Raw genomic sequence first — 22,650 nt, forward strand, 5'->3', positions numbered from 1 at the left:
CAGGGCACCACCGCACAGCTCATCCATAGAAGTGACCTAAATGTATAGACTGGGTGATTTTAGAAGGATTCTCAGAGTAAGCATCGTACTTTATCTGCGGATACCAAAAACTCCCAGAAGTATAATGCATATTACACAACAGGTTGAATTATACATCCAGCGACAGCAGCCAAAGTAAAAACAGAATCTGAAATGTGTAGCTGAGGTAATTCTTGAGGTCCGGACAACCTGTTCTCATTTACAGTTTTGCTCTGCCTCGCCATTCATTTCCAAAATAAGATGTTGTGCCTTTGCATGTCATAAACCTAATTAGCCATGATGGATGTTGGACAAGTTTCTGACAAGAACTAATAACTGTGTTGATCATTCCCTGAGAGTTTGCCGCTTCCATTTCCTCCCACATCCCAAACCCTGCCTTCCATCACGTCGGGGGGATGCTTTGACAAAATAAACCCACAACACGCTGATGAATTATTCAAATTTGACTCAGTGATGTATGAAGACGGAGTCGCAGGAGAGAGATGCGGTTAGCACCACTGGAGAAACCCCTCCCTGCCGCCGACTAAACCTCCAGTCAAACCAATTACCATCCATACCCCTCCAGCTCTGGAGCTCCATGTGAGGAGGAGAAGAAATAGAAGCGACTGCTTACATTATTCCAGAGCTGCTGCAGTCAAAAGTGCTGCGCCGCAGAGATGCAGGTGGTGGAATTCATCAATTCATAGTGCAGCGGAAAGTGATTTCCAGTTGTTCCAGCCGTTCGTCAGTGGCAATCTAGTCTGTTGACAGGAACGGCGACTCTGATGTGATGTTTTTCTCGGAGCAAATTATTCAGATTGCTATATGCCTATTTTTTTATTTAAAGAGAATAGTGTTTGTGTTTTTCCCCTTTTGTCAGTAAGTGTGCAACGGTAGTATCTTCCAGTCGGCTGCTCAGTGTATTAGGACAAACCTCTACAGTCTCACCGGGACTAAAATAAACATATCAGTCCAAAAAACCGACTCAACAAGCACAAATGTTTTTGGTCTTTTCCTTCCTGTCATCTCTCTCATCTCAACTCTCTGATAAAGGCACCACATGCTAAATTAATACGACTTACATGATTACAGGGAGGCAAAAAATGTGTTTAAAAATGGAACTCCAACATGTGATCAACGCCACTCCAGTTCACAGATCCTGGCACACTATACGTGCCAACTGTCGGGTTGAGAAGACGACGACATCTTACCAACCAAATCTATCACTTTTCACTTTCACTCCTCACCCCACTATTCTTTTTTTTTTTTTTTGCATTCCTCTCCCCATTGTCCCAAACTGTAACGTTATGATTCTCTCTCTCGCCCTCTCTTCCTCATGTGCCCCCGGCTGTTGGTCTGAACCTCTCTTAAATATTCATAAAGAGGGAAAAGGGGGGGAAACTGATGAGGAGAGCAAAGAATCTCACACACTCTCGTAAAAAAAATAAATAAACTACACCAGGGCTGTAACTTGTTAGCAGTGCGGTAAACAATGCTACGACCGTACTCTGTGTACTATTTGAACCAGAACGTACCTTTCAAAACTATGTTACTGAAGGAAATAATAAAATTGCACTACTTTTTAAAAAGGACACACTTCATCTTTGCCACTGGCTTCCATGCTGCTTCCTACTGTTCCCAGCTCTCTGGCGCATTTTGACGTCAAAGGTTACAGGCATTGGAAAAAGTCAATTGTCTATATTGAGCATATTTATCCATGTTTTAAAAAACTTCTGTGTATGTGCTAATAAGCGTAAAATTGATATGTCAGTCACTATGGACCAACTGAACTGAGTTTATCTGCCGACTCTTTGTTCTCTCTTCTTGTACTGTCGAATACAACAGGTTGCTCAGTGGCGTTTTGCTTCAACCTGTGATGCTCTACCGACCCCTCTTTCTTCAATTTTGCACGAGAATGGTTCAATACATTCACTTTGCAGATAAAACTTGCTGATAAACTCTTGAACTGTTATGAACATTGTGAAACTGTTTGCAGTTTGGTTTGATTTAACACCAAAACTATTTGGTTAGGTTCAGGAAAAGATCATACTCTGGGTCAAAATGACTACTTTTACTCAAGTAACTTATTATATAACTTATACTGATTATTAATATCTGTATGTTGCTGTAACGTAGCTTTTTAATACGACTCCATCTCGACTCTTAGTTTCATACAGGATACAAATCTGGTCACCTGGGGAAAAGTCCGATTACCCGACTTGAACTTTTATCTATACCACCACACCTCCAACAAGTGAAGCTAGGGGTCAGGGGTCAAACTCTGAAGCATAGGGACAAGGCTGCCGTATTTGACGCGTTGGGAGTGAGAAACAGGTTGAAATACAATTCTGATCATACGTTAATTGTTAAACCTGAGCTGGATAGAGGAAGTGATGTGTTTTCGCTGATAACAGACACCATCAATTGTCGATTATTTCAATTTTCAGACAGATTTTACTAAATCTATATGACAGGGGTGTAAAGATTCACCAGTTCGAATCGGTAACCGCTTTTAATGTTAAAGATGCGACTACATCGATACGCGGACCCCTGTATCGATATAAATTTACCATTAACCACTCGATGGCCAAATTCTAAAGTTACATTAGCTTTGCTGCTAATTCTGCAGAGCGTCTCTCAACTCTTGTAAAAGGTTAAAGTTCAACGCGAGATTCTCATAAGAAAAACGTTAGCGTATCCGAGGGAAAAACCACAACAACAACAACAACATGTCCGACAACTCCAACACTGTTTACAATGCATCAGCTAATCTGAAATCTAAAGTTTGGAAGAGCGTTGGATTTTGTAAGAAGGAGGGACATTTGTACAAAAGGCTGGTCATAAGGTCTGTAGAACAGCTATTAAGTGAAACCATGCGGGCGACGACGAGTCTGCGGATGCTAACATTAGTAACGTTACAGCTAGCACAAGCAAGAACACGCAAGACAACGACGTGGCTATTAAAGACTTTTTCCAGCCACAACTCAGCGAGGTCCTGGGTCATCACGGCATCTATAGCCCGTTATATTGCGAAGGACTTACGACCTCACAGTGTGGTTGAGAGTGATGGCTTTCCAGACATGGTGAGGTAAACAATGCCACTTTTATATAATTGCTTATTTTAATTTATAATCGTTAAATGTCAGATTGCATCGTATCGTATCGAATCGCACCAAATTGTTCCCTATCGTTCCGTATTTAAAATGTATCGTCCCTGAATCGTATCGTAGCTCATGTATCTAGATGCGTATCGAATCGTCTTATGAGGGAGAGATGCACACCCCTACTATATGATATATGAATCTGGTCCCAGGAGTCCCATTATCCTCTGTGAAAGTACACTTCCTGATACAAACGTGTACTCCTCCTCCTGTACCTTCATTTTGGAGAGTGCCTTCGCTGAACCGTTAGCGAGACGGTTCATCTTGAGGGGTTTCTTCCCGTCTGTTTTTAAAATACCAGAGGTCGTGAGTATAAAAGACCTCAAACTTGTGTTGTTTACAGTGCCGTTGGATCCCCTGCTGCTTTCCAGCTGTGGGCTTATTTGGCTGCCAGAGTGAGAACGCTGTAACATGAAGCCGAGACGGATGAAGGTCGGACCCTTCAGTACTTAAAGAATATTTAAGGCGTGTGTTCAGCAGAAGTGGTTGCTCACCGCCTGATCATCGCTGTCTTCCATTGATTGAGAGAAAGAAGTGATGGTCTCTTCGTTAACTTTTGTTACTTCGGTCTGTGCACAGCTCAGTGTTGGCCTTTTAAAAGACGCTTTTTAAGGGCCGACTGTATCTCACCTCCCTTGAACTTTTTGAGATATGATGTAGTACGGGATCAGTGAAGAAAACAACTCAATAACTGTTTGTTGCGCTTCCCACAAAGCAATCGGGCTCTTTATCAAAATGAAATATTTTCTGGTGTGCTTGAGAGATCTTTATCTCGTACCGAGGTACTGCACAGAATATGTTAAGCGGTTTCTTTCAAAGCTTTTAATCTTCAGTAGGGACAGACTTCCTCCTGCTTTTTTGGAAAGATAACAGTTATTTTCACACATAGATCGTGCTGTCGCCGCAACAAAGACTCTTCCAATGTGGCCTTTTTGTTGTTTAACAATGAAATGCCACCCAAGTGTGTGATTTTAGGGAGCACGGCAATGTTACGCAAGCAAAAGAGCCACGTCTGGGTTGATGTTTTACGTACGCATCTGGCTGGACTTGAGGGATATTTGCACCTCAGGTTTTCGCGTCTCAAAGGGTTTTTTCAATGGATTTTCGGTAAGATGCCTAAATAAGAAATTGCGGCAAAGTTTTGTGTTACGACACGTGAAACACATCAGTGCTGTTGTCTAGGAGTTAAACGCCATCACACCAAAAACTGAGACTCATACAGACTCATCCGTCTTTACAGGAGGTCTTAACGATTCTAACTTTAAGACTTACACATCGATCAATTTACTGTAAAGTTTGTATCGTACAATGGAGTTAGATGCTTAGAAGTTGACGTTTAAGTCATGCAACTGTTATGTAGTTTGTCCCACATACGTAATTACGAAATGCAGCGATGATTACTGCAAGAAACGTGTGTGTGTACAGTATTAACGAGGCTCAGACGGGTGGGTTGTTTGACCTCTGGATACATCCGGAGAGGAAAACGTTAACGAAATGTAACTTCTGCAATAGTCTGTTGAACTGAAATGACCCCACAGGTGACCAAATAAAACACAATGAATCGCCTGAATGCTATATAACACCTTTTCGATATATCTACAACCTTCAGAGGGGCCTGGTACATCCCGTGCCACCTCACGTAAGCAGTTTCCTGATACCGCACCATGAATCATCCTCTCCTCCCCGTTTACTGCTCTCGGTTTCTTGTTCTCTTGTTGCAGTCGGTTATCCCCCTGTTTCCCCTCTGATGAGTGGCTTTAGTTAACAGCCTCTTTTCACCCCTGAGGATCTGCATTACCCTGAAGCAACCTGGTATATATTGTGCAGTGTGTGTGGGGGGGGTGAAAGGCAACCTCTCAGGTCTGTTACCTTAAGTAGGAGGCTACAATGTCAACCTTTTCAATTTATAAAAAGACAAGATGCGGTTGCTGCCGGTTTCATCATGCCTCCATGTCGGAGATTTCTTGTTGATCTCTGCAGGTTATCGCCTCTTTTGTCTGGACACCGCCGGCAGCTGACAAGAGCTTCTGCCTTGTTTACTTAACAGAAGAAAAAAAAAAAAAAAATCCCTCTCAGACCCATTAACTCGTGGAAACATTTCCCCGATCCTATCGCATCAATAACAATTGAGAGCAGACAAATTAACCTGTAAAGATTCACGGAGCCGGAGCACAAAGGGGTCAATCAACTGTATGTTAATTGGCTCCGTTTTCACCCTGACTAATTCTGCACCTAATTTGTATTGCAGCTTAAGAGTCACTGATCAATTATGAAAACATTTTTCAAAATCCGTGCACTCGAGCGCACTTTCAACCGTGGCGGAATACGAATAAAAAGGAGCCTGTCCGTCGTGAATTCCGATTAATAATTTACATTTTAAACAGACGTGTTCGTTTCAAATGCCCCTGTTAGTTTTGTTACTGTGCTTTCGGTCACCGGGAAAGAAAGACGTCTCCTCCCGAGTAGCACTCGTACGTCTTTTTGTACTTCGGTCCGAGGCGCTCAGCACGCGGAACTAAACCAATTTCAGGTGCATTTACTCAGACGTCAAGATGGGCGCTTACTGTATCCGTGCTGGTTTGCATGGCTATTATTCATGTTCAAACATCACAGCCCGCTTCCCTGCCCCAGACAGCTGCTCAATCAGACCGTGCCAGATTATTCTGTTGATATATGACCTCATAAAAAAACACAGTTCATCAAAGGAAACTCTGAACCTGAACCCGACTCGGTCGTTACCGCGAACGCTCAATAACAACACGTGTTTACATCAAGTGACAAAGTCCTCTAGTAGCCGCAAGAGTTATGAGTCCTGTCAGTCGGCGCGGAGGGATGAATCTTGTGGCTTTGTTAAAGCAGTGCGGAGTTTGCTGACAGAGGACGACATCTTCCACTGACAGTCAGTGCCAGGCAGGAAGTCAGACACGGCAATTTGGGTTTCGCTTCAGCACACCTATCAGCTCTTTCCCCTGTTCTGGTGTTCTCTACTCACTCCACCTCATCTGTGTTTCCCCGCCTCACTCCTCCTGCACCTCGTCCCCTCGTTAGTTTAGTTGGTATTTTGGTTCAGTCCTTGTCGAGTCATCTGTTGTGTTCCCCCTCATCGTGCTGTTGTTGTTGTTTCCCTGATGTTTCTCTGCGTTTTTGCCTGAAATAAACTTCTTCCACTGCACTTCCTGCCTGACGCCGCCTGGATTTGTGCAGTGTTCTCTGCTCCAGTCAGACAGTCTCTGGCTTGGCAGCATACATAGCCTACATAAACATAGTAGATATAGATTGTAGATATATATTTAAGTGTACAAATGTATCAGTGCTTTGCAGAACAAATTTGTTTAATTTGTAAGCTCATTTTTTTAAAAACGTTTCCTCTTGTTATCGGAGTGTCAGGGACAAAGACGAAGCTCAAAGTAACAAAGTGTTTAAAAGCAAAAAAAGTAATTATGGAATTATGAGGATAAGAACCTGAATCAGATCTTCGTTGCATTTTTAAGTTTATAATACCTCTTTTCCACTAGTGAAAAATCCCACTTAAACCTGCTAGGATTGGGACTTTCGTGCCATTGGAATTTATGGGTTTGAAAATACCTGGAATCGCTGACATAGCAGGCCAACTTCCGGTTTAGCGTCCGGCTAACTTGAATGGGGACAGAATAATTTAACTGCGCGGCTCTTCTAGACTTTTCCAAACGTCACTGGCTCGAGTGGCTCATATTATGATAAAGACGTTTTTGGACGAGAGTTAAGGTGGACCGCTCCTAATGCTTAGTTCCATATAAATGCACTGATAAATTTGTTGTTTTGTTGTTAGTGATAAACAATACTGAACTTGAAGTTGAAAAAGGATCCTCATATTAGAAACAATGCTAAAATCAAAAGCTGGAAAAGTCACGTGAGATATCGCGTTGCATTGTTGCCGGAAGACAGTAGCGTTCCACCTTAACTGTCCTCCAGGTTACGTCACACTCTGAGATCGATACTTCTCCGCTGGCAGGACGGCGGCGAGCAGAACAAGCTACTGCTAACGTGAGTTGTTCAGAAACGTTCTTTTTAGTAAACTCTGTGTACACAAACAATGTTCTCAATGCTCGTGTTCATGTGTAGAGACCCTGGTGATACTACCAGCAAAGTTTCATGTTGTGTCGAGCCTTCTTAGTGTTTTAAAAATAGAGATTTTGATGCTATCGCTAAAGTGCCCGTAGCACTCCCATTGAAAATGAGTTTGACTCGAAATTGAAAATACGATAAATCTTAAAAGTGCCTCTTTCGCTGGAATTATGCTTTTACATGAAGTTTTGACTCATATACATTGACAAAAAAAAGCCTAGGTTGCATTTTGGCGAGAGTTTTGCTTTAAAAAAAACATGTGTAGACTGTTAATTGTGGTGTTAATTGCTGTTTATTGAATTGAATTATTTCATTCTTTAAAGATCTGTTAAAAAAAAAAAGCATTGACTCATGTAGATGAATAAAAGATGTCTTGTTAACCATTTGTGTACTGGAACACATCAGATTATGATGAGTTACAACAGCGTATTATGAACGTGCAGCGGGCGACAGATGATTTTCCACGAAAAGAAGTTATAAATACGTCTGTCCCTGTTTCATGCCGTTAAGAATCATACTTCAGAGACGAGCTGGACTTCAGAGCATCCATGATTGAGTATAAAATCCATGATTTATTTAAAAAGACGCACAAAAAGCAGGTTCAACACAACTGTACAGAATAACCAACATCCAGCGATGGTACTGCAGCTCCCTGAAGACCGACAGATTCCTCGCTGCGAAGGAAAACTACAACCGAGAGGCAGATTTTTTAACTCTTCCATGCTTCTGATAGCTAATTAATATTTAATGCATAACCGCAATGCTCTGCATCCTTTTCCTTTACATCACAACAGCGACATGAAAGAAGCCACGGGGCACAGTATTGTTTTTTTTTTTCCCGCCCTGCGAGTGTCACCGGCACAACGTGGAAAATAGGCCAGCCATCGAGTGCTCCTTCAACATCCACTCCAACAGATATGAGTCACACAACAAGTTCAAAACTGCCATCTTCAAAAAAAAAAAAAAAAAAACGTCTTTTTATGAGCTGTCTCAAATTAAATAAAAAAAGATCTAAAAGTTTTCCCTGAGAAGAAGAAAATGCTTCCACAGCCAATTAAGTCCATGTTTCCTCTGTAAAGTTAAAGGCAGAACAAAGACAGTATGGAGCAGCTTTATTTATGGCTGCTGCATGTTCGCTGCCTCATAAAGCCGCACATAGCTGCACACAGCTGCGCATTCAAGTCAACCCATCCTGGAGCTGTATTTCATGGTTACAACTCTTTGATAAGTGTGTGTGTGTGTGTGTGTGTGTGTGTGTGTGCGTGTCGTAAAAGGTGCAGCAATTAAAACCCACTGCATCATATCTGTAACATGAAGTCAAAGTGTACAAATTTCAATCTGCTCGGTGTGCAAATCATTACAATTGATCTGTGGAGACCGCTGTGTGTGTGCGTGTGTGTGTGTGTGTGTGTGTGTGTGTGTGTGTGTGTGTGTGTGTGGAGTAAACAAAACAACACACTCGTTCCTTCATACGCAAGAACAGAAGCAGTGTTCCTGATTTCTGAGCGTTATCAACATGTACATCGATTCGTGTTGGGTTTAACGGCAGAATCAGTGCTTTAATTTAATTATAGTTGGTATATTATTAGTTCTCGTATTTAAGGATTGGCCACAAAATTGAAATCTATAGGGCCAAGTCTATATTCAGATTTTTAATACAAGATTTGCTTTCATATGTAGGTAAAATTTCTTTAAAGTCCCCATGAAACAGAAGCCAGAGAGTTTGTTTCCATATATTCATATTTTTCCTAGGGGGACTTGTTGTAGGAAAAGCCCACTCAGTCGACTCGGTCCGACTGGATCAATGGGAGCTCCGTGTGAACATGGCCATGATAATAAGAAGTTGAGGAGTACAGTACCGAGGTGGTTTTCTTATCGGGTTTGCCTTATCAGCTAGAAGGACCGCTAACATTAGCTGCATGACTAAACGAGCAGTAACTGTCTAACAGCAGCTAAACTCCGTGACCAACCTCAGAACTGGATTCCCTGTCGTCGGACTGGCTGCAGATGTTGTTGAAGTTTGTTTGGACCCGATACCGGCCGAGTTCTCTTGGAGCCTGCTGCTGTTAGACTAAAGCCATTCATCAGGCAGGACATTAGAGGGAAAATCGGAAAATATATGATTCATTTTCAACAAAATCTGTGATTATATTTGTGTTTGAAATCTGAGCTCTATGCCGACACTCACTGCTTAAAGTTAGAAATTGTTTGAAATTTGGTTCCTTCAAGCGTACTTAGGCGTGCAAGATATTTAGACATGACTGGGTTTTGACATAAGAATGCAAAGAAACAGATTTTTTTGTCATATTTTGGGGCACATATTGTTAAACAGGTGCGCAATGTGACTCCAGATGTGATATAAAATGGTTAAAGAGACATTTTTTTAATTTCAGATCGACTCCAACAACAGTAGTTGGCCGACAGGGGAGCTTCAGGCTGTCTCTGTAGCTGCGCAGAAGAAGGAGTTGGTTTAGTGCTGCGAGTTGAGCCGAAAGCTACTGTGAGGGCATGAGGGGTCGCGTGTTGTCCGGCCCCACGTGCGGCAGCGGACGGAAAATAAAATGTCGTTATCAGCAGCAGAAAAAAGTGTCCTCCTGCAGCTGGGAATAAGGCTGTGAGAGTGTAAAGAAAAGGTTATTTTCTTGTTTGAGAGACGGGAACAGAGTTGCTGTCTGGGTTTGAAGCTCTTATCTGGAATTGTTCACTTCACGATTGTACGCAACACCAAAGGAAGCAGCAGCATTTGTCCCCTCGGAGGGATGTAGCTTACTGTGCTGTCGAGGGGGGGGGAAACTGCAGGCCAACACAACAAACGTAAAACAAATCATCACTCGTTGGACGGTTTCTCTCGCATGCGACTGGACAACACGGGAAGGCGAAACGCTGAAAGGTGATACCAACTATCTTTGATCGCCGCCGTGACATTCACTGCTGACCTCTCCACCATATGTCACCGCGTTCAGCTCTGTCATTTAAGTGTGACCTTTTTCTCCATTTTGGTCTGTTGGGCTATTTATGCCACTGTTAAACATCACAGGCCGTCAAGCCTCCACCAGCCTCTGTGCAGCTCTGTACAGCTGGTTGACAGTATCAGGAGATGGCGTGCTCGTCGGACAGAGGTCACACACTGGCATATAGCAGGTCAGATAAAAGGAAAGAGATGCATGGCGTGGTATATTTTGTTTTCATCCCATCTGGGTGAATGCATCTTTGGTAGAAGTCTAGAAAAATGCAGCGCTTTGTGAGTTTTCTTCATAATTACATGTCAGTCAGATGATAAAGGCTGTCTGGCTTAATGGAAGCTTGTGTCAGAGGCAGTGAGGTGAATTATACTGTAATAATTAGTTGTTTTTTTAGGGTGTAAAGTTGTCATTCTCATATATTCTGCAACATCATGGTAGTTATGCGTGGACACCGTCGTACTGCTAAACATAGCTTTCCAGGCCAAAGTTGAACCAGGAGGCAGCCTCTGCGAAAGCAATGACTCTGTTACGGTTTTGCCAAATGTGAGGACTCAAATGCAGACGGGCAGGTTGGAAATAAAACTCAATAAAACTGGTATCAAAAAACAAAACAAAACAAAAAAAAAACAGAAAAAATCCAAAATACAGGCAATAAATGGCTGGCAACAAAAAGGCAATAAAAAGAGAATCCAAGAAAAACTAAGAATGCAAAGCAAAGGAACGAAGCAGAAAGTGACGGGGAACAAAAACCTGGAACACTGAGGACACACAGGGACGAACACAGACGAGCGACACCAAGAGGGAAAAAAAAAAGGCCCAGGGAACCGATGAGAGAGGCAGGACTGACGTGAGGACAAAAACAGACAGACTGACCTAGAGAGAAGGTAAGACACGGACTTAAATACACAAGGGAGGGACAGCTAATGAGAGACGGGTATAAGGCAATCAAAAACACACATAGGAAGTGGCAGGTTAAACACGACATGAGAAAAAAACTATCAAATATAGCATAATAATGGGGTTATTTGAAAGCCCTCTGGTCGTTAATGCAGTGATATCACATGCATGCTTTTTTTTAAAACTGGTAGAGCTACTTTGTATTGTATCTATGTATCATAATAAAGAAGAACTGATGAGCTGACCTACAGTACAAGAATAAAACGCAGGCCAAACCAAACCAAACCTTGCAAGGGGTGCAACATATGGACACCTCTTTAAATGTTCACCTTACTCTTCGCTGTAGCTAAAGGCCGAGGTTAGCTAGTGGTCCTATTAGCGCTTGAACGCAATATGTTTTGCAATGAGATAAAAAGAGAAACTTGATCTCAGAAGGTGTGTGCTTGCTTTTTTCTGATTAATAAGGACATTTGGTGAGTTTACTACATCTCTTAGCTGAATCTTTATCATCAGTCTATTTCCTAATGAGGTACAAAGTGGATGTTATGAGACAGAATGGGCTGGGCGCTAGCTGGTTAGCACGCCTGTGAGGCAGTAGGCCTGCATGGATGTCAAAACAGTTCTTTTTTTTTTTTCATTCTGTTGATGTCGGTCGATTTCTTATTTATGTTTTACCTTTTAAAATGTAAAATTCCAGCCTTATCTTACAAATTGCTCCTCTAAAGACAAACAGAAGCCCCTTTTTTGTACAGTTCCACCCCTCAGATGAACTCCGTGGGAGAAGAAAATGGAGAGCTGCAGTGAACTACGTGCTCGGGAGTCATAAAAGAGCCTTTCAGCACCACTAATATGAATAACATGTGGAGCCTATATTGTGTTAAAGCGTACATTGACATTGTAATCTTCCAATGATTTGGCTGACTGACTCAGACCGACTCTGTATTGCCTTGTCATTTCTTTGGTGGCAGGCCATGTCCGTCTGTCAAAGCCTATCAGCTTCTCTTTTGGATTGGCTGTCTACTTTGCCTGGCTGTACAAATTGAATGGATGCTTTATGCATGCAGACCGGCCGTCATGTCTGTCTGGATTATTCCTTGACTTTGTACAGCTGTGGAAAACCTGGAGAGAGTCTCTGCCTGGAGGAGAATTCACCCCCTCCGTGTGCTTTAATACATGTTATCAAATGATTTAAAAATAGAATTCAGCATAAACCTTTCTCTTAAACAAGTTTGTCGGAAGTTTTTGGAGCTGGAAAAGAAAAAAAAACATGACTGAGCAAACAGCAAAGGCCACGAGGATTAGGCTGAAATGGGTTGAGTCCCATATTTATGTATGAGGAGGTTAGATATGGCCGAGCACGTTCTTCATTGAAAGGTGGGTAGCACTTGAATGGGTTTATCCTCCTTTTTAGAAACAGCTTATCAAAAGACTTTTTTCCAATACAAGTCGTTAGCTGATAACTTACAAAAAAGTTATCTGACGCCGCCTTGTTCAACGTATTCAGAAAGGAGAATTCCACACAGAACTACAGCGCCCGGTTTTTTTTGAGGTCCAAGCATCAGGGGGGAAAAAAATAAGACCGCGAGACGCCCGAGCTTGTACCGAACAAAGAAGACGCCTCAATAAAAAAAATAAGTCGAATGAAAATGCGAAGGACGAAGAAGAAAAATCAAAAGCGAGCAAGAACAAACTGAATGAAATATATCGGAGAGAAACTGAAAAAACTTTGACTTGCCATCTGAGAAATAAGTACTCTTCCTACACTCGTTGTGTTACTGTACAACATTAAATATGCATCATAAAAGCACTTTGTAACTGTGATATTTTCTGTGTTGAACACCACTAGTTGATTCGACTAATGCTGGTGGCTTAGGAAAACAATAATTTGAAAAAATAAATGGAAATAATGGGGATAAACTATGAAGTATTTTGACCTTACTGCTAAAAATATGTATATATTAATGTTGATAAAGTAGGTAATTTGACTGAGTGGATTGAAGTCCCGCCTCAAAAGCAGTTATGTGGTTTGTACGGTTTGTGGCTTTTATTGTGAAAGGTGCAAAAACGCTTCAAACTTGTCCAGTCAGTCCTCCTGGTTTTAGTTTTTTAAGTTTGTTGCACTCGACGAGCGGTCAGTGTTCAGGTGGACTCCGTGTTTACGACGTTGATGCTTCATGATGGATTTTAACGTCACTATCTTGTGGTTATGTATATATGTGTACGAATAACTGCAGATGTTCTATGTTTATGTTGCACGAAGGAACTACAAGCTTTCATTTCATTACCCCCGAATAAATTACCTTGTTACCTTTTTATATGAGAAGCACACCAGACAAATGATCTATATGATGCAAATGTGATTCTCTCTCAGCTTCATCATAACCACCGTCCTACATGCTGCACATTATCTACTCTAAGTCTAATGGCAGGCGGAAACATGTGTAAAGTGTACATTGATGGAAGCGGACAGCTGTTACCAAGTCCCGTCAAATCCAGACAGACGGGATGCAGCCGGAGAGGACGGCACCTTAACCTCGTCTCCGTGTACGTTTTTCTGTAAACATTTTGAGGATAATCACGTCTTTAGGCCATAAACAGCACGGACCGCTGCACAAAGCTTCTTGTATTCACCCAGACCTACAGCCATGCAGAACGTTATTTACTCTGCAGCCGAGGATAAGGAAGAGGTTAGGCCACAAACAGGCTGCTCCAGCCACAGGTCAGTCCCTCCGGGGAGGTTTGGAGATTGGGATTTTGTGCCAGGCTGAGCAGCCCATTTCTCGGGGACGATGGGGGTTAAAAACCCTCTGAGGAACAACTGTGGCAGCTAAAATAAAAACACTTTCACTGCAGATGTGAGAATGCTGGACACCATGACAGCATAATGGACGGCCAGTGGACGCAGTACTACGCATCTATTGGTGTGTTTCAAGTCTAAATCGCAGGCTCATTCTTTCATTCCTTGCAGACGACAAGTCAAGAAGCGAGACATCGTGTCATCTCCGACACCGTCTCCTTAGGTTACTGTGTTAAAGGTCAAGTTTGGTATGTGTCCACGCATTAAACACAGCCAGGGCCCGTGGTTATATTAAGGTGGGGTTGGTCGAATAACGCTTTCTGTTCGGATGTCGGGGTGAGAGTGGAAAAAGGCCAGAGTGATCACCGCGGACGGACTCTGACCTTTTCTAGGGGACGCCACCCATTAATCTACGAAGCTGAGATCAGGGCAGGGCGAGAGGTTACGGAGTGACACGCAAGATAAAAGGGTTGACATTTCGGCATTTACTCCACATATCACATAGGTGGCTCATCAGTGGCTTATTTTCTCCTTGCCGAGTTGTTCATCTTCATGTTGCAGAGTGAAAAAAAACACATTTCAGTCCAAAATGTATGACTTGGACTAAATTACAGAGTGAAAAGGTTTTTAGAAAAGGCATTAAATATTTTTCTGTATCCACAAAAGACGCCGTGAAAAGATCAAAACCCGCGATGAGTCGATCCCACTAACGAGATATAGCTTTGATACAGCGCAGATCTCCAGCGTTAAAAGACAAAAACACAGTAATGAGCCACGTGGTTTGCACCGGCTGACATGTTCCGTCATTACCGGGAATACGGGAGCTGTTGTTTACCGCGTGTCGGCCTCACAAACACCGTCCTGCTGCTGTGACACACCGAATGTGAGTTATTGTGCTGCAAGAAAAAACATTCACCAACAAATGCACCTTTTTTACTCCTGTGGTATATAACTTTGGCTGAAAAAACGACAGTTTCCAGCTGTTTCAGGAAGTTCTTTTATATATAAATTACATTTGGTACTGCACATCTGGTTGGTTTTGGTCTGTTCTCTAAAAAAATTCTAAATGTGTAAAACGACGAGGAGATTATGAGCCGAAACGTCACGTGAATGCCCTCTCCAGTCGGATCAACAAACTTGAAAAATAAGTACCTTTTGGTGCGCGTGTTGCCGAGTTGACATCACATGATGCTGAAACGTGGTGGACGAAAGTAAATACTGGGTTGCTGGCAAGAAACTTTCATGAAACTCATACTTAATGGTAATTTTAAAGCTTCCTTGTCACTCAAATGTCTTTTTCTTCGGTATCCGCGTTGCTCCAACATTCCAGCATGATGCACTTGAACGCACCGAAGTCGGAGGTTCGACTTCCAAACTTGGGACGTGGGCCCATCGGAGGAGCACATGAATGCAGCACCACTGAACAGATGTTGAATGAGAGTCTTCTACTCTAATCTAACTCTCGGCAAGATCACAGACAAGCTTACTTCCCTTGAAAATGTTGAGCCATGATTTCAAAGATCTGCATCTTCTGCACATTAATGAACAGACGGGGGAGTCTGTAAATATCAGGGGAGTCTCGATTTCGATGTGAGCCTTTAATTTGATTCACAATTAAAAGCAGGATTGGCAATTTCTCCCAGTATGTTATTTCTTTAACGCCCTGCATGTACAGTAACGGAGATGTTTCTTTTCAGAGATCCTTTATTGATTTCTTTGGGAAGAGGGTTAACTCAGGACGGATTTTAGGGAACCAAACTTTGCAAGAAACTGAATTAATGTTTTGCTGTTGTGATTCTTTTGGTTGAACACAAGAATCTTCATTCTTTGGTGAATATTATTTGAACTTACAACGAACCTTTGCTAACCCGCAAAAATGGCACCGAGATAAAGTCAAGTTCTAGTCGTGAAACAACCTCTTTTATAAAGGAGAGTTTGAAAATGGGACTAAAACCAACAATCTGTTGATTCGAATCATGAATTTGGAAAATGGTGACAGTCCTATCATTGAAAGACAAGACGAATGTATTCTCAGTTCTGGTCTTTTCAAGGACAACAACAACAGTACAAACTCAACCAGCTGATGGGTCTCGTGACATTAATATTCACTCAGCACTGCCTCACTCCCTCCGTTACAGTCTGTTGGCTGGCGGAGGTCTGTTAGTAGGTGACACCCTCTCTGGCCCCAGATGTCAGCGCTCATGTTGGAGCTCCACTGCTCGCCAACCGTCTTCAGTAAAGCAGCGACGAACGTTCAGCTGCCAAAAGCAGAAGCCCTCATCTTTTCATTTCCTCTGTTCCTCCACCACATCTGCTCACTCTGCCCGCCACGCTCCCTGTTTGAGTCGGCCTCTCAGGTTTCCACTGCCGGCAAAAAATAAAAATAAATGCACAAAGGCGGCCCGGCGGGGGGAAGCAGAAGGTGACACCGGTGTCAGAGTGCGCACTTCTAATAAACTCTCTCAATAAATATAACATTTCAAATGTCTCGACTGCCGCCACAGCAAAGTCTGCCTGCCAGCTCGTACGGCGGCGCCGAACACAAAAGCAGCATTTCATTCATATTAATAAAAAACGAATTATCAGACTGAAAAGCCAAAGAGGCTTATGATGTTCCAGTCCTTCGTGAGAACAGAGAAACCCCAATGCATCTTTAATACCCGCGCTTCGGTGAAGGGGGAACAAGGAGATTGAGTAATTGCGCGAGGTGGAGGTTAATCTGCCGTGTTTTCCCGCACAAAGAGAGCCGAGGAGAGTGACACCTCTGCGCGCCTCGGGAAAAAAACACCGGATCTGCTGGGAGGGGAAGCCACTCGGGGAGACGGACGACTGCAACAGAAGCAATTTGTCGGTCAGACCCAGTGTGAGTGATGTGATCACATCGCGCGGCTGCCCTGTGATCTCCAACACGCCGACGCTTTAATGGCTCCTGAAGGTGCGGATACGCTGATGTACAACCTGAGACGCCGCGTGTCTGAGCGACGTCAAGCAGGTGTTTTGATCGACAGGGAGATTTATTCTCTTGGTCGGTAAGGAGGGGGGGGCGAGATGGAGCCCAACTCTCATGAGAAGAGAAATGATGGGCATGACTCTAGTAGGCTGGGAACACTCAAGAACCCCCAAAACTCCAGAGTTAAGATTCATTTAGAGATCCTGAGCTCGATCCACAAAAAGGATCTCAAACTTTCCGGCACCATTTTCATCCTTTTCTCCATCCTCGACACGTGAACTCACTCCAGACCTCCTCCTCCTCCAACATCACGTCTCCTCCTCCCACTATCCCTGAATGTTTTACCCCAGATTGCTCTAAATCCTTCATCCTTCCACCCTGATTAACCCCCAATTAGACACGAGGCAGCCTTCAAAACAAAAGCTGCTGTTCCTTTAAATCTTCAACATCCACTTTTTATTTTTTTTCCCAATTTTTGGGAGTGAGGGGGGAAATACATGAGAACCACACACACACACACACACACACACACACTGAGACGCAAACACGCGACACTCCCCTTTCCAAACAACCTCCAACACACACACACACACACACACACACTCTCTCACACACACACACACTGCCTGCCTCCTTCCACTGACCAGTGCCGTCCAGTCGCGCCTGAAGCTTGCTTGCTTGCTTGCTCGCTGCTGTGTGGATGTGTGTGTGCAGCCCCCTGGACTTGGTGGGAGGGGGAGAAGTTTCCCCAAAGACGAGCTCGGATCACTGAGAGAGAGAGAGAGAGAGAGAGAGAGACGATGCCTTCCTCCCCCAGCCCAGTCTCGCACGCTGCTCAGTGGATTTGCTGATTATTTCCCGAAATTTGCCTCTTTTTTTTTCTTTCTTTCCTTCTTTTTTTCACTGCAAGTTTTATTCAGCGGGACTGAGGAGATATTTCTGAGCCAGAGGATGCTCCCACAGGTCATTCGGATTCTGTATGTCTTGTCTTTCTGCTTTTTCCAAGGAGGCTTTATCAGGTGAGGCGCGCACTGGCATTTATTGTGACTCTCCTCTGTGCGTGCGTGTGTGTGTGTGTGTGTGTGTGTGCGTGCGACTTGTTTTCTCTCATCAGCTGCTTTGACTTGAACTTTTAGTCCAGCGGAGTCGACTCGCACTCCACGTCATGTCATTTCTTTGGACTTTCCTGCGCTTGGTTTTTCACGCAGCTTTCATGATAATTACGCGCGGTTTGTTTTTTGAGGCGAGGGGACGGGTGGGGGGGGGTTAAGCTGCATTCAAGTAGCCATTGATTTGTCAGGGGGGCTTTGCCAGCGTTTAATAAGATTGAACTGAACGACTAAATAAAGCCATTTCAGTGTTGTGCATGCGAGAGAGAGAGAGAGGAGGGGGACGTGCGCATTTTTCCACGAATAAAAGAAAAATCCAGCATTTTTACGCACGGGGCAAACGCTCATCCGTCGTCGCCAACTTTGAAAAAAAAAATAGAATTTGTCAGTCAGCCTTCATGCAAACAAAGCTGCCATGAAAAACACAATCAGATATCAAACCTTGTTGTCTTCCTGCCGAGAGAAAACCTTCCCCTGGTGGCAAAACTACCTGTGGATCTCCCGCTTGGATCGCAGATTTATAAGGTGGCTTTTGGGGGGGGAGGAGGGGGAGGAGGAGGGAGGTTTAAAGTGAAATGTCAAAGACTCCAGGGTGTGATATCATATTCATGAGGCCACTAACAATTCACCAACAACATGTGAGCAAAGAGGTCATTTGGAAACATCTCAGATGTCATACATGCCACTAAGTGTTTGGGGATTAATTATTGGATGAAAAAAAGGGAGGCAAGCTCCAATCAGGAAAACAGAAACCCACCTCCCTCTGTCTGTCTGTCTGTCCGTCTGTCTTCCCCTCTTTATTCTCTCTGCTTGTCCTCCCACTAAACCTCATGTCTCTTTTTCCTCCCTCCCTCCCTGAGAACATCAACCAGCCACCACGCTCCCTTTCCCCCTTTCCTTCCTTCCTTCCTTCCTTCCGTCCTCTCTTCCCCCTCCTCCCCTCTCTATCCCCCTCGGTGGCGAAAACTTTTATTTGCAGCGAACACTTTCCCTATTTCATGCCCTGCCAACCTCAGGTATGAGCGGGAAGGGGAATTAAGATCTGCATAATCCCGGAGCAGAACAGAGCCGCGACTCCGTGAACCCAGGGGCGAGGAGAGCAGCTCTTAGCCTGGAGAGCAGTCGACTGACAGCACCTCCTCTGAGAGAATGTTCTGCTCTCCCCTGAACCAGACTCTCTCCTCGCCATGTAGGCAGGGATTGAGGAGACAGGCAGAATCTGATGGTGGAGAGGGAGGAAAATGGGAATTGAGCAAACCGGGATGAGGAGAAACGCGCACAAGGAATTTGAGAGGGGTGATTCATTTAGCTCGAGGCGGCGAGGAGATTAGTAAAGTGGAGGACGGCGCTGTGAGATGGAGAGAAATGGTGCTGATAGTAAAGAGGAGATGAGATGAGGAGAGTGAAAGAGAGAGAGAGAGGATGGTGTCTGTGAGAGAGAGAGAAAGAGACAGGAAGTGCTGGAAGAGATTCATGTAAAGTAGAGCACAAGCTGGGTCGGGATGATAGGTTTCGGACTGGATGGTCGTCGACACGAGGAAATGAGAAACAGGAACGAGAGGCGGATTGAATGAAGTTCATATCAGAGTCTGAGAGGGTGATGGCTGAGGGGTTAGGAGACCTGTGTGTGTGTGTGTGTGTGTGTGTGTGTGTGTGTGTGTGTGTGTGTGTGTGTTGTTGCAACACTTCAGGTCTGTTTGAGCTTGAAAGGAAACCGACAATCCGCTCTCCTGAATCTTTCTCCTGCCACCCAGTTGAGTTGCATGTGGGGGTTTTTCTCAGCCGGTTTGTTTGGGTAGAAATCTAAGACAAGATGTGTTCAAATGACAACATTTACAACATTACATCATCGGTAAAGCGGTCATTTTTATGGCCAGAGGGATTTGTTGCACTGGCTTTCATCGTTCGCTTGTTGGTCAAACTAATCTTTTGTTCACTTCACAAACTGATTTTGAAGTTTTGGGAATTCCCCAACATCAAGTTTCACTCATTACACAGCAAGATGATGAGCACCGGTGCAACTATGTTGCCTTCTAGACCAAGTTTCCGATTTCCTGTCCGTATAAAACAATGGAACGCCACTGGAAGTCGAAAATTCTACTTTAAACTCTGAGCAAATCCATCAATCCTGACTTCACGAAGGAGCAGTAGGAAACATTGGACGTTTCCTTATATAGAGTATCCTAAAATAAAATATTTAAGGGCATCTGTTACCTCACGTCTCGTTTTCCCTCCTCTGTTTCATCCATTCATTCATGCGAGGAGACTTTGCTGCTGAGGATTCAGTTGCCAACGTGACATGGTTTTGTTCTGGTCAGCCGAGGTTTTTCTCTTAATTTTTTGGCATTTGTGCAACTGGAACGATTAGAGGTTGGAAGTTTGAAATTTCAATGAGGAAATCCCGACCAAATTCCAAGGTTGACTGGACCGCAGCATACTTTGGTGTGTTTTTGCGTGGGAGGGAATATCCACCGAGAGAATGAGAGTATTTGTCTCTAGTCATCCATCACCAGTTTGCTTGTGAGGCCTCCAAACTTGTGGACAGTGTTTTTTACTAAATAGCCATCTGGAAATATCTGATCTAAAAATAAGTCACGTCTTCAAATTGCTTATTTTGTCCAACAAACAGTCCAAAACCCAAAGAAAAGCAGCGAACCCTTTAATTTAAGGAGCTGAAATCGGCCAATGTTTGATATTTGTGTTTGCCAATAACTGATAGATGGCAACACATTTTATTTAACTCAGTTATTAATTAAACGACTAATCTCTGCTTCTGTGAAGTTAAGGAATCGGACCAATCATTCAGTGCCAGCTTCTCCTCTCTACATGGTGGTTTGTCAGTATCTGCTACCAACACATTTCCGCGTGTTGACGCCCCAGTCGAAGTTCTCAACTCTCAGTCGGGGACTCTAAAGACACTTGACTTATCGTATGCTTAACTCTGATTTGCAAACTCTCCCATCTGGTGTGTGGTGTCATTAGCAAACGGGGTTCACGGCGGGGTGTCGAACAGCAGTTTCTTTCGATTTTGTTTCTGGTTCTCTGTCTCCTTCAGACGGGACTTTTGTTCGCTCTGCTGTAAGATGTTGTATCCGGGCTCGAAACCAAACCATCACACACGCTGACTCCCCCAGTATGCGTGAGACCACAACAGCGGACGCACACAAATTGTGCAGCTGTACCCGCGTCCTCCGGCCATCTGATGCGTATCTGTTCATTGGCAAATTGAGAGTGAAGCGTGGTGAAAGCATTGAAGTGAAGGGCAGAGAATCACATCGAGGGAAACCCTGCTGTCCTTGCCGCCGGTCAGTGAGAGATGATGAGTCAGATCTGGAAGAATCAGGAGATAAAGTCCCATCGTCCGATGGAACAGGGCCCTCATCCGCCTGGTTAGTGGGCGTCCACTTCATAGTGTGTGAGAGAGACACACCATCTTCCCTCTTAACAGTAATTACTTAATTCAAGAATATAATTGCTTCACTTAAAGATGTCTTCAGAAAGTTTCTGTAGACATTCTTGCTCCCATGAGTGGAAAACTTCTTCCCACTTTACTGAGAAAATCCTCAGTTTCAGTTTTTTTTTTTAATGTACCATCGCTGTGCTGACTGGAAAATCTAACCTTAAAGTACAAACACTGCTAAAAAAACAGAAAAAAGACTTTAGCACATTTGCATTTGAGCCCATTTTGTTGTTTGGTGGCAGGTTTCTTGTTTCCCCCAGAGACGCCCAATTAAGTAGACACGTATGCCACTGAGATACCTCCCAGTGTTGCTGCAGCTTTGTTTAATAAATGTTCAGCTCTCTAAGCGATCAACTTAGAAATGTCAGATTTCAGAATCGGAGAACAAAGCCTCTCTACTCTCCCCAGTTCGCACCCATCTCCAGAAGTCTGTGCTTAAGAGCTGAGAGCTCATTATTTCCAGTATCACGTCCCTGTTTGCTGATAACTCTGGTGAGCAGCGTCTTCTAACAAACAGTGCTTTTCTTTCCAGTAACAGTTGGTGGAAATGATGAGCCGTCTGAGGATCCAAATCACGTGTTACATCAGTGGAAATTAGACGGCTCATTTTGCTCCCTGTTGGAGTTTCTTTCTTCCGGCTTTCTGTACAGCTTTTTAAAAATGCATGTTGGAGGGGTGTGAAGTTCAGGGAGGTGAAGAAGGTTTGGGATCGGGTCTGGTCAGTGTGAAGAGGAATGGGTGATAACATTTTGTACCAAATGATGTCTCATAGGACGACTGTCCTTGAAGAAAGTTAACTCGGTGCCTGAACACCAGCTTCTCATTTTAAGCACAGGTGAGCAAATGGTACAGGTCGGCAGAACTTCATTCCCCGAATGAATATCAGGAACAGGCAAACTGAAACTTAACCGATGACGGGACTTAAATACAAACGAATCCGACGGGTGGGGTGTGGGTGAGGGGAGTGATGTGAAGGAGAGGGAGCAGGAGAGGAGCTGATGGGCTGGGAAAGATATTTGGGAACAGGGCTAATGAAGATGATGCCGAGCAGGTGTGGAGGGAAAAGCAGGAGCACAAGGAACACCGGAGCAGAAGGCACCACAGAAAACACACTAGACATAAATAAAAGGGGACAGAAATGACGGGACAGAGTAAACCCATGCACATTTTTCGTGTCAAGTTCAACCTTTG

General features: G+C 43.8%; 1 protein-coding gene across 1 annotated transcript in view; it reads left to right on the top strand.

The window, feature by feature from the left end:
• The first annotated feature begins 10,369 nt into the window (after positions 1-10,369).
• The window catches only part of glra4a (glycine receptor, alpha 4a), a 56,180-nt gene continuing 43,899 nt past the window's right edge, over positions 10,370-22,650 (top strand). The window contains 1 exon segment of the mRNA XM_030395340.1: positions 10,370-10,424. Within this exon segment, the coding sequence (XP_030251200.1) occupies positions 10,381-10,424 (44 nt within the window). The 5' untranslated portion in view covers positions 10,370-10,380.

The sequence above is a fragment of the Sparus aurata genome, chromosome 18 (assembly GCF_900880675.1).
Source record: "Sparus aurata chromosome 18, fSpaAur1.1, whole genome shotgun sequence".
In the NCBI taxonomy this organism is placed as follows: domain Eukaryota; kingdom Metazoa; phylum Chordata; class Actinopteri; order Spariformes; family Sparidae; genus Sparus; species Sparus aurata.